This window comes from Prorops nasuta, unplaced genomic scaffold, assembly GCF_024137725.1.
Source record: "Prorops nasuta isolate Cenicafe-Biocafe unplaced genomic scaffold, Cenicafe_Pnas_1.2 PNAS00013, whole genome shotgun sequence".
NCBI lineage: Eukaryota > Metazoa > Arthropoda > Insecta > Hymenoptera > Bethylidae > Prorops > Prorops nasuta.
The window spans coordinates 6,243,579-6,257,127 of record NW_027116810.1 but is presented as its reverse complement, the minus strand read 5'-3'; the positions used below and the strand labels follow the sequence as shown (position 1 = coordinate 6,257,127).

At 30.9% G+C, this 13,549-nt stretch overlaps 1 protein-coding gene across 2 annotated transcripts; it reads right to left on the bottom strand.

Moving 5' to 3' along the window:
* Window positions 1-1,438: 1,438 nt before the first annotated feature.
* Window positions 1,439-12,294, bottom strand: whd (carnitine O-palmitoyltransferase whd). 2 transcript variants are annotated; one of them, XM_066734603.1, is made up of 16 exons: window positions 11,769-12,294; window positions 7,287-7,507; window positions 6,277-6,438; window positions 6,061-6,197; window positions 5,693-5,969; window positions 5,227-5,550; window positions 4,954-5,153; window positions 4,678-4,882; window positions 4,496-4,603; window positions 4,395-4,420; window positions 4,139-4,204; window positions 3,573-3,687; window positions 3,207-3,476; window positions 2,978-3,127; window positions 2,696-2,905; window positions 1,439-2,623 (listed from the first exon to the last, which is right to left on the bottom strand). In XM_066734603.1, exons 3-16 carry the CDS (start codon window positions 6,415-6,417, stop codon window positions 2,522-2,524), a joined length of 2,331 nt encoding a protein of 776 aa, XP_066590700.1. In that variant the 5' UTR covers window positions 6,418-6,438; window positions 7,287-7,507; window positions 11,769-12,294; the 3' UTR covers window positions 1,439-2,521. The 2 variants fall into 2 exon arrangements, with proteins under 2 accessions (XP_066590700.1, XP_066590701.1); XM_066734604.1 differs by lacking the exon at window positions 4,139-4,204 and adding an exon at window positions 3,919-3,981.
* Between the last annotated feature and the right edge of the window lie 1,255 nt (window positions 12,295-13,549).

The following is a 13,549-nucleotide window of genomic DNA, read 5'->3' as shown; positions in this document are numbered from 1 at the left end:
ACTAATTTGCAATAAAACTTGGTTGTATATACATCAATCGCTTACACATTCACAGTTATAACATTATGTCTCAATTATTGAAATGACTGGGCTACACAGAAATGCTTTATAATTTAATGCTTTTTCATTTATTGATCTATAAGTACTTTTTTCCATAATTGAAACTCATCAGGAACGGAATTTCACCTGTAACAAAAATAAAATAATCACAAAGTATATTTCCTTAAAAATTTACAATAATTTTTATGTTTTGATATTAATTAATACTCATCTGATATATTTTTCTTTCTCTGTTATTTACTAAAATCCTTTCTTCTTTTCCGCAAACGTTTTCCGAAAATATTATTCTTGTTTACGATTCGAAAATAAAGGTTAACCGCACCATTTGACAGCTGTCAGCTATGACACACACTGTATAAAAGTAATATACTATAGCAAATTATGCCTATATACCAATGCAGCCAACCATACGGCATAAAAAGTTGTAAGTAAAGGAATCTCATCCTCAAGGCAAGGAAGCCTCAGAAGGAAGCAAAATGCAATTAAAGTATACTAAAGTAATATTGAGCAGACTGTAGCATAAAACAATCAACCAATCACAATAAAAGAGTCATCGCTATTCCCATTGTGATTGGCTCATTCCTTGCCTAGTGAATAAGGCGTCCTTGAGCTCCTTTTAAGGACCGACTAGTGTAATTACACTACACTTGGCAACGCTGGTCGCTGACTGGCCCCCAGAGAGGCCAGAATAAATAAACAAACATGGCAGACCACACGTTTACAACACTGGCGGCGCTGGCGCCCGTAGTTAAAGAGAACGTCACCTTCTTAACCAACGTAAACTGTCGTAAACTCACATAAAGTGGTGTTGATGAAAATAAATTTTAGTGTACCATTAAATCACATTAAATTATTAATTGCTTGGATCATTCAACTATAATCTTGTTTCAAGCAAATGAGAAATTTTTTTTAATTATGTTAATAAATTAAAATAGTACTTGACTGCATAACGAATATAATAAACATGGATGATGAAACATTAAACAAGTATAATATATATGGATATATAGAATTATGTAGCTGTAATTAAAGTTATTTAAAAATTGTTAAGTTTGAAATTGTTTTCTGAACTAGGTTAGCAGTGGAAGCTTTGCTTGAAGAAGCTAAACTTGGTGCAAGAAGAGCTGAGATAGTTGGACCAAGCGGATGGCTAAAGCCAAAGGAAACTATTAATAAAAGATTTCTTCACTCAACATTGCGCAATACTGTTATATCAAATAAATATCGTTCAAAAAAAATGAAAGCTGAAAGTAAAAAGTTTGAAGAAGCGATAAGGAAGACATAGAATAGATTTTTAAAAATAGACAGTGTATATACCTATTTTATTTGTAATTAATAAGTAAATATACTTATTATTAAAGTATAAAGAATATATATTTATTAAAATACACAATTTCAGCTGAGTCAATTACTATATTTTACAGTAAATCAGTTACACTTCAAAAATTGGAAGATTGCATTTATGGTATAAAGGAAAAATTATTGCATCACCACAAAATACAATTAACATGATAAAAAATTTCTACCTATACCTTCAAATATACTTTTAACAAATATTAATAAGGAATACCATCGTATGAAGTTTTCAAGTATGAAATCACTCTATATGTATATGATATTAAAATAATTTGCATTGATAAGTTGCACATAAAATGTATGGCATATATGCTAAGATTAAAAATATATGATTACATTGCATGCGAAGTCATATTACAAATCATGATAGACTGTAACACTGATTGTAAAAGATGATAGTCTTGCTTATTGTATAAAAAATGATGGTCAATGCTCAGAAAAGGTTTTTTCTTCGCAAAGAGTTATTTGGAAAATTAAAAAGAAACAAATTAAATAATGAATGCTATCTTTAGACTATGCTTATTGTAAGAATTTACCATGATCTCATGTAAGATCAGTATTTGCATTGTTATTCGTTTTTCATTCAAACAAGTTTGAAAGTCTACATAACCTTCAATTTATTATATATACATATATCTAGAGAATTGTCTGCACACAGATTGAAACTGATCTGCATAATATGTTTAAACATTTAATTGATATTATAACAGTTTGTGCAGATTAATCCTGTATATATGCATACATAAAAATTGGATACATCTACCAATATATTACTTTTTACAGTGTTTAGTAATATTCAATCGATTTTTATGGAAAAAGTTGAGTATTTTTTAAATCAACTCTATCAAAAAAATGATAATTTAAAAACTTCAAGCATTATTAAATGAATTAATTTGATAAATACCCCGTTTCTATATCTGATATTTTCATGATTCATAATATTGTATCAAATAAGTTAGGTATTTTGATATAAAAATTCATTGAAAATTATCTATAAAAATATTTATAAAAGTTTAAATTCTATTTGGATACTAGGCAACTATGTACTAATACGAAACTAAATATTCTTGTGCATTGTTATATCTACTCAACTTGCAGCTGTATATTATTTTGATCCATTTTTCTGTTGTAGCTTTTTGTATTCTATGAATAGGTTTTTCATGTCCTCAAGAGCTTCTTCAATTTTTTTAGCAAATCTTGCAGAGTTCTATAAAAACATATTTTTTAGAATATTTTCACGTATTTCAATATTATTATTAGTAGTAGTATTTGTACTTACCGTGTGAGGATTACTAATTTTACTTGAAATGTGGAAAAATATAAGATCTTCTCCAGCAATAATGTATGATACACCATAACCATCATCAGCCACTGGACCAAAACCGCCACCAGCCGATATGCAATTGGGATATTTCTTTAAGTCAAGCTTTGAAGTCTGTCCATGTGGTGTTTGTGAAGTAGATAATTTCCAAGGTTCGCTCAAGACTTCCTAAAGATGATAGTATCATTTATATCAAATGTATACCTATATATTTAATATGATAACAATACAATATATTACCTTTAAGAACGGAGAATCCACTTCCAAATATTTTGAAACGACGTATAAACAGAACAGGTGCCTATCTATTCCTTTACCACACATTGCATCTTGATATCCTCTTTGATGCTGTTTAGCAGCAGCATGTAAGAGCTTATATCTTTCTTCAATCTAATATGGAGAATAAAATTAATATTTATATAAAGGAATATTTCAATAATTATATAAGTTATTATTTTTAAAAACTTACAGTTGAATTGGAATTTTCCATAGCTTTAACCCAAGCTGTAGATTCAATAGTACAGGGACGAACTGTTTCTGTTCTACCTTCTCTAAACAATCTAGTCATTGAAGCTTCATATGTCAAATTAAATTTGCCCGCATCACGCAAATAGGCTAACTGTAATGCCATTTGTATGTAAGCATCTGGTGACATTGAACAAGTTTTCATAAATCCTTTTCCATAAGAATCGTGTACATAAATACGTAATTCCACATCATTCAGTAACTTTACAGCTACCTGCAATAGATATAAATATATGTATATATAAAATAATTACATTGATAAATATAAATCTTAAAAATTAGTGAAATAAATCCTAAAGAAATAGCACACCTCATAAGATTTATCAATAGCATCCTTGATTTCTTGTCCAAGGTCCCACTGAAGTCGCGTGGGTGTTGGTGGAGTAAATTCTGGGGTTCCCATAGTACGTCCTTCTTCATTGTATCTATGTAAGAAATAAGATACTAAGAACTACATTTTTATATTAGCTAGTAAAAAGAAAATTTAAAAACATATCTACATGTTAAGCAAACAAATGCAGTTTGATAATAGTGTTATTATTAGATTTTAAGTATTAAGCAGTAGAAGCAGCTGTTATTGATGTTTTTTTAGTAAAAATTATATTACTGTTAAAATTAAAATATATGTACAAAAAGGTGTGATAACAATGAATTACCTATCATCTAAATCACCACTAATTACATGTTCCCAAAGAGTACCCATCACAGGAGCATCAGCCCTAACAAGTTTAAAAAAGAAGATAGAATTCTACAAAATAAAGATAAAATAGTTTTAACCATGCAAAAAATTAATTATAGACAGCTTCCAGGACCCATGGCTAAGCAAATTAAATAGAAGAACATTGATAAAGAAATGCTTTATTATATAAATCTTACGCATCGCTCAAGACATCGCTGAACAGCACGTGCTCCCATAGATGTGACATCACTGCAGCATCAGCCCTACTCATTGCTTATTGTTACTCATAATATTTCAGAATGTTAATAAATATAAAATATATAATTTAATTAGATATGCATAAAATGCTAAATTGTTAAATAATAATATATATTAAACGCATTAAAAGTAATAAATAATTGATATTTGGAATACATTTGCAGATAATTATTAAAGTATAAATTGAAGTCATACCATGAGTGTTCTGCATTGAATCCAATCTGTGAATTCAAAATAATTTTAATTCAAATTAGCTCTATATATATTCAGTAGAACTTATATTAGATTTTACTTACTCGACCGTTATTTCCTATGCACAAAGTAAAGGACTTATCAAACCATCGATCATATCCTTTACCATGTAATAAAATTCTGCCATATTTATCTAATTTTTGAGGATGCTCCTATAAAAATATAACAATTGCATACATTATTTTTTGTGTATATTTTTGTAAACAAAATCGATTAATGTACTAACAGGATCATATTCATATGGAAAATCATCTAGAACAACCACAAAGGCAGATTTTTCAATAAGGTCTAATGATGCTCTATTAACTCCTTTTATAAAATATTTTTGTCTCGTCTGTGCCCAAAGTGTTCTCTCGCCAGCAGTTAATGCAGCCAGTTTTTCTTCTCCTCTAGCAGGGATCGAGTCATCAGATAATATCTGCTCCATTTGTCTATAAAATAGTAACAGTAAATAAAAACAAATATATTATAAGCTCAATTTTAAAAATGATTTTATACATACACCTCTATCTCACATGGCTGTAGAATCCTATTTTTATGATAGATAAGAACTTTGTAGTATCTACCCTTATGATAAACAACAATATGCTTTGAATCCTGGTAATGAACTATTTTATCAGTTTCAATGCCAGGTACTCTGGTAGTATTAAATACTCTTTCATACTGCCATGAACACAGTGGTATAAGTCCTTGCACTAAAATCTGCAGAACAGTTTACTTATTAAATACCAACATTATAAAAATGTAAGAATACAATACAAAAATTTTTACTAACTGGCTCCAATTCTTGACGTTCGATAAGACGCCTGTACTGAAGACATGAATAAATTACACTCGCAGCGCGAGAAGCTTGAACTTTTGTTGGATGCATCATTATAGCATCGATTCCATAAAAATTGGAATTTACCATAATTGGAGACCTTCCACGTAGATAAACATATTCTTCCCACCAGTCAGATACATAATTAGTAGACCACCAAGATTTCAAAACTAGGTATCGTTGTAACTTTTTGCCAATTCCATTCTGGAATTCATTAGCTAGCCTCTCCATTCGAGTATAATTTTCATCATCGAGGAGAGAACGAACGCTCCGTAAATACTGTTCAAACATATATCAAATATATCATCAATTTTTATTCTTTTACTACAATAAAGCGTATAATTTTGGTTTAAAGCAATGGATATGTATTATAAAAGAAAATAATAATTAATAAAAAACAATTAAAAATATGTATTCTAACCCTGCTCATAGTATCCTCTACTTTTGGTAATGGAAGCCTCGGCAATGAGCCTTGAAAGCTGTAAAGCATAGGTGTGTTCCATCCTGAGAGAAGCTTTACGAGTTTAGCCCATATAAAAGTAGCTCTGGATGTTTTTTTTCCTCTACCTCTTTCTTCATACATCCATCCCTTGTAGATAAGAAGCAGCTTCAAAGTATATCTCAGCATGTATATCACTATCAACCACAAAACAAGACCCACAACCATAGAGCCTGCTAAATGTGCAGGTATGGAAGATCTATTGTCAAATTATTAAATTATACTTTCAAGTTAAATATTACTTTTTATTAATAATGCAATAAAATCGTAGTATCACACTGTTTCCTTACCCAGATAAATAAGGGGCTACCTTTCCTACTAGATCATATGGTACTTTGTAGCCAGCAAAGTGAATTCCAGTTACTATAGCTATAGTTATCCATAAGCTCGTCAGCGAAGCAGGATAGATACCGCTTTTCAGACTGTTCTAAAATTTCAAATAAAAAAATGTATAGTAATTATTAATTTTCTCTTATAATCCGATGACAATTGTTAAGAAAACTTACTTGAAATCGAAAGAACCTTTTCAGCCATGAACGTACTCCAGATTGCCAAACCAGGTGAAGGACTTCTCTGTCAAAATTGACATCCCAGCCTTCGTGAGTGATCGAGAAACTGAAGGCAACGGCAGCATGAGCTTCCGCCATCCTGATTTATTTATACTAAATCTGTAAAGAAATAGATATGAGTATAGAATTAAATACGATAATAATATTAAATTATAGGTTGGTACAACAAAGCAGTTAACAAAATTGACAATAACAAACAAAGCAGATATCATAAAATATATTGCTCACATAAGTTTGATTTACGGCAAAAAAACTTCTTTTATTTCAGAACTGTTGTTTGTGCAATAGAACGTAAACAGTCACACACGTGTGCGTGCGACAATTACAACTTAAAGTAAGGTCAACTGGCTGATCAGCATGTACCACTGTACTGCACTGGAGGATGCAAGCTATAAACCAACTTTTCGCAATTTACTTGTTAAACAACAATGACTATTTTAAACGAAAATTAAAATAATTGAATCTCTTTTGACACTACACACACAGGCGTGTATAATAAAAATCTGAAAATCACTATAAAAAAATTTGCATTATATATACTAATGGTTAAATTTTAAATCAGATTAGTATAGACTGGACAAAAATCATACACATTACGTGAAAATTGAAAGATACTAATTTCAATCCAAATATCCAATATAAGTCATTACACTAGTATTAATGGCAGCATTACATTGAAAATTTACATCACAGCAGTGAGTTATACGCGTATAACGGAACATCGATTAGAAAGCTGATGAATTCTCGATTCGTTTCTTTTTAACACTAGAGTTTATTGCACTTATTAAAAACTGTTTTATCGCTAAGGCGCGTCATAGTAAAATTTTTAATAAATATTTGCTATCCGAGAATCATTACAACTTCACAATAAGCTGCTGCGACAAGGATTTTAATTTAGACATAAACAAGTAATTAATATATATAATCCATAAGAAGAGATCCTTTACCTCTATAATTATTTTGAAGTAAAGAGTAATATTTTCAGGATGTTTACAAATTCGTAGTAAAGATTTCTGGAAATCAATCGTAAGTTTCGACACGTAAAACGATGATACGCACCGTCTACCGCTCACGGAAGGCGATAAGAACTGAATTGCAGCTGGTGACTGGTGGGTGATGGGAGGACGCGTTACTTTGCTACTGACCTTGGACTTTGAACGGGGCTCGTCTACACAGATGAGAGACCCGAGAATTTTAGTAAATAATTCCGTGATTACATCTATCCGTAGACCGTGTACGAGCCTTCGAAATATTTCACACGGATATCGCAAACTATTACATAAATGGAGATATATAAATTTCGGATTACATATAGTATTATCAAATAGAGCTTAAAGAAGATTCAATACATATTTTGAATATTTCTCCAAGGATTTTTCAAATTATATGTGTTTAATTATAAGTATATAAATAGTTTAAAATAAATAAAGTTATCCATATGTGATAAAAAGGATTTTATAAGAAGGCTAAAGTTGGGTACTCGTTATTATACAGGGTGTTTTACTTTATTCGTTCTTGAGAGTGGGACGTAAATATTCAGTTATCTTTGTAAATACAAGTGATATCAATTTGTTTTCATAGGACCTTTCAAAAAGTATTTTCTATTTGGATATAAAAGATATTACGCAATAAATCGATATCTTTTATAGTTTCGAAGATAAATAAATATTTACGTGTGCGCAGTCTACGAAGAATTAATTAAAACACCTTGTACAAATGGGCTTTTAAATATATTACAGATATTTATCTAGGATAAAAAAGGTATATTTCCTCAATATATGATAACAGCTAATGAATCGTTGAAATTAATCAAATGTGATATTTGTACATACGTACATTTCTGGACCAAAGTGATTAGCCTAGAAAATTAATTATACAAAAATATATACTTAACAATGACAAAATTTGGTAAAAATATTCGTGAGTAGATATCTTTAACCATTATATGCTTTGTTAATTTATTAGGGATAAATGATGTGCAAAAATGATTATTTTACACAAATATTAGAGGAAATAATTTTCAGTTCTAATGTATGCTCCATAATGGCTTTTCTTACCTACTTTAAAAAAATTCTAAAGCATTTGAGTCTTAACTGAATGTTTGGTTGATTATTAAATTTTTTCTTATTCATCAATAAATCAATAATCCTTTTGTTCAAAAGGATCGTCCTTATTTCAATTTATTAACAGCACGGTGCAGAAGTACAAAGTATAATATACAGGGCGTACCATTCTTTTAATAGCTCAGACAGTGAACTAAAAATCTGTTTATCTTCATAACTCTACGAGATACCAATTTTTCTATAGAGTTCTTTGAAGCTACTTTTGATTTCCACTCAGAAAGGTCTGATAGAAAAATTGATATCTATAATATTTATAGTTACGAAGATAACAATGATTTTATATCCATGATTTGGATTATTTTAAATAGGTACACCCTCTATAAATTTGCAAGAATTTTTAGTATACACAGGAGGATTAACATATAATAGTATTTAAATGAATATATATTTGCCATCGCGAAATTACATATTATACATCTTACTTTTAAGTACATTAATAAAACATATTGAGACCACGGTCAAATAGTTCAACCTGGAAGTGAATATTAAACGAGGAAAAGTGATAAAAACACATATTTATTCATTTAGATAAGGGTAAAGGTAATAAAAGGTAAACATAAATTTATAAAAATATAAAAAGTAATTTATGGATAAGATATTGTATAGTTAAAATTTTTAAGAGATATAATCACAATTTTTAATTGTTCCAATAATTCATCGTTGCTTTTATCAAAATCAAACATCAGCGGTTCATAAATTAATTTTGAAATGGATAAAAGCAGCTTGATTAAAGAATTAAGGATGTTCCAGCATAAAAACAAATGTTCCTAATTTTTTTTTATATAAACATTAAAAATAATATCTCCTAAGACTCCTGAATAAAATTTATTAAGGTCGTAATAAGCCAAGCGGGATGATTTTATGAGATATTCGAAGTTAAATTCTTTAAAATTTAGCATTGCTTCTTATGAAAAAACTCCTCTCTCAGAGCGACATTTCTTGTTATTGTGAAACGAGTTTTTCCAAACTATAGCTGCAATTTAAATATGTTATTAATAAAGATATAAGGAACATTTATCATTTTTTACGATATGGGCAAGCGGACCTTTTTTAAAAGTTTTAACGCTTCGAATGCACCAGGTGTAGCAATTTAGCAATGTCTCGTTAGGATTATATATAAGCATGCGCATGCGCTATTCCATATGATAAAATGCCAGAACATAAGAAATAATTATTCTTCTAAAATAAAATAATCATAAATTATTTCAACAATATGGACTATGGTGTTTGAAAATGCAGTGGCGGGGCAGTAGCTTTATTTTGTATAAATACGCCTATGCCGCTGGAACGTCCTTAATATTGATTAGGAGGTCATTTCTCGTTTTTCTAATGCATGTGTGTGTGTGTGTGTGTGTATTTAAAAAACAGATTTCGTGCTCATTTCCGTTTCATTTAAATATTTGCAACCATAATAATCCGAATCAATATTGAGCATTGGTAGCGATTTCTACCCAAGATTTTCTTGGAAAACGGAAATTTATATAGTAGTAATAAAGAAGCTCATGCAAAATGTATTATTAACGGAAAGCCACGTGATGATTTAGTTATACAACGAGAATAAATATTGGTCCTTCTTGCTACAATCGCGTCAAATCAGCACTTTTTCTGTATTTACCACTGCTAAATCTCTTTATTTAAATAGCAATAAATCCTTCGTCGAATTCCTTTAAAAAGTTAAGAATTTTTAATACCTCAATGATCTTGGACTCACAAAAATTAATTAAATAGCTCAATAGTGTAAGAAATTTTTATTTTTTATGAACGAAACAGTCTTAAAAATGATTTAATGCCGATGAGATAATCAAATTGATTTAAGGGTATAATTGACCGTACAGCATATACTACATTGAACTTTGCTTATTCTTGTTTTTACGTTATTTTTTGCAATCGTTTCTAGCTAAGCAAAGCCTATTATGCAAAAATTGCTATCATTTTACGCGATACACCAATATGTATGTATGTGTATGAGAGAGGGGGAGAGGGTTATAAGATAACAACTATACCTATACGAACATGTAAATTTGTCGACACACAACAAATTACAAATATTATTATTCAGACGAGTGCATTCAAACAACAAAATGCCTTACCGAAATGACGTTCCTTACGAAACACATGGAATTAAGCGCATTCCGTTTCTCCTATTTACGATTTCAGCCACCTCTACAAAAATACCGCTTCTCAACATATTTGGAGAATATTTCGATTATTACTCCACCGTAAATTATCACCTCAACGTTATGAAACGTGGCAATTTATAATAGCAAAACTTTTGTTGACTCTGATAAGGACAGTTACTTTAATTATTTATACAAAAAATATTAAAAATTATTATTGTTCTCAAATATTAATGTAATAAAGATAAATTATAATACAACAGTTATACGAATAAACAACGAGCTAAAAAACATAAGATGATGACAATAAAAGAAATTTTCGTATAATTTTCATTTGGCACGCAAAAACGCACAAGCACACTGCTTATTTTAAATATCGTATTGTACTAGTTCATCGGTGTATGAGCAGTACAGTTATAACAAAAAGTTCGAATAGAGAAAAATAATATTCTTGTATAGTTATTTTTGTCAGTTCATTCGCGCGTCAGAACACTCATTAAGAAAACAAGTAAAGCGTAATTAGGAAAAAAACAGATAGCTAAAGGAGAACAAATTGTAAATATGCTTATGGGGCTGTTTAAATGCTAAAAAATATATTCTTTGAACTTTATTATCGGTCTTTACCTATTATCGCCTTAGAAAAAAAAGTGACGTATATTCACGAAAAATAATATCGAAATTTTGTTGCAACATACACAGTTTAGCTTTAAAAGTAAAATCCGTTTAATAAAGTCACTTCTGAATACAATGTAAAGTATATATATAGTTTTTCGATATCATAATTTATTTGCAATAGTGACTCTATAACTAATTAACAAAGAAGATAAACAAGTTTACACAATTATGCGGCGCGTATAGTGCATCATTTATCTCCGACATTATTGTTGGTATACTTATTAAAACCATATAAGTTTGGACCCCAATTTAACAAAGACGTAATTACATGTAATTTTTTAGAGAAATAGTCGCATAAATGTAGGACAGCAGAACCTTATTTTCACACAACACAACTATAAAGCTACTAATACCAAACTACTTCCTGTGCGGACGTGTCTACACTCTTACCCCGCCTGTTGCGCATTTTTCATGGCGCAAGAGGGCCAAAGAACTCACGTTCATTCTATTAATAAAACCGATATTTTCTGCATCTCTTACACGTTATATAAATATATTCTTTCAAAATACTTACTATGCTGATACGCAATAAAATTGAAGAGATCCTAGCCTTCGCACGTGTTTTCCAAAAATAAGAATAATTGGCAACAAAAAACAACTGTAAACCCTATATCCATCGATCGAATATTATCCTTCGAACAGGAATATTTGGTACAGAGTTTTCCCAAAATATTGTTGTCTGTTGGAATTTGACACAAAGATTGTATGAAAATTTGTTCTTGTACAGTAAACCACCTTCGTCGATTGGATACTAAAAACTCAACAAAAACAACCGTACAAATGAGAGAACTTCATTTGAGACTGATGAGAATTGAGAGTTGGAAGTTGTTGAGAGGGAAGCACTGGGGAAGTGGTTAGAGCGTTCAAGTGTAAAAGTGTGCAAGGTGCTTGCTTGCTCACTCCTCAGCCAAATACACGGCTTCATAAGCTCTACTATTTGTAGTATACAGATACAGTATACTACATATATATAACACTTTATAGTGTAGTATGTATGTAACGAAATTGGAGTCGGAACGAGAGAAGCGCCAACCAAGAGACGACCCAAACAACGGAACTATAGTCAGAACAGTAACAGTTGGAACTTGGAATGGAACTTTCACTGGTAGTATCAGAGATGAAACGGGAGATTGCTCATGCGAGGTCCCGAGGCAATCCCTACCGGTAGGCGGCGCTGGTGTTGGCAAACGCGTGTCTCAGGTCCATCTAACCCCTAACGCCATCTATCGGAAGAGACCACGAAGCACGAGCGTTAAGCTTAGAATAGGGTAAAACCAGAGATGAAACGGGAGATTGCTCATGCGAGGTCCCGAGGCAATCCCTACCGGTAGGCGGCGCTGGTGTTGGCAAACGCGTGTCTCAGGTCCATGGTCCATCTAACCCCTAACGCCATCTATCGGAAGAGACCACGAAGCACGAGCGTTAAGCTTAGAATAGGGTAAAACATATATGCATTGTTGCCAGAAAGCGGAATAAAGAGAGAGCGGAGATATTTTCTCGGACCTCTCTGTCTTTCTCGCTGTTAGCTTCTAGCAGAAGAGTCGAGGCAAAATCTTTCCGTTTCGCTTTGCCGAAAATCTACCAATAATCGATGTCATTTATATTTGCAGGCCAATGCCTTTATACATGATTTTTTCAGCATATTTATTTATCAGCATTGACTTATTTAAATCAATAATAAATTAAGGAAATGCGTATTTGATATATAATAATTATTTTAACTATAATTTCATCGTTATATTTCGCTTATTTCCGTAAAATCTGCATTTCTTTAATTTATTATTGATTATTGTAAGTCAATGGCCATTAAAAAAAATTTAATCTTAAAAAAAAAAAGAAAAGTACCGTTCAGGAATCGAACCCGGACCCACAAATCGCCACGCGATTACCTTACCGCCTAGACCACGAGGCTTCTTCAGTGCATCGTAAACAGATAGTCTTTTTAAGGGCTTGAAATCTTCTTTTAAACCATATAAATAAACGAGCAACCGACAGCTTTATTCATTATTATCCTGTCATAATGGTACACAAATTAAGGAATAATTATATTTTGAATAGTTTTCAAAAGCTTTTCCAATAGCCAAGAACGAAGATAAATAATCAACGCTCGCAGTTTCCGTTCTTGGTTATTGGAAAAGCTTTTGAAAATCTACATTATATAATTATTCTTTAATTTGTGTACCATTATCATAGAATAATAATGAATAAAGATGTCGGTTCTTCGTTTATTTATATGTTTCAATAGAAGATTTCAAGCCCTTAAAAAGACTATCTGTTTACGGTGCACTGAAGAAG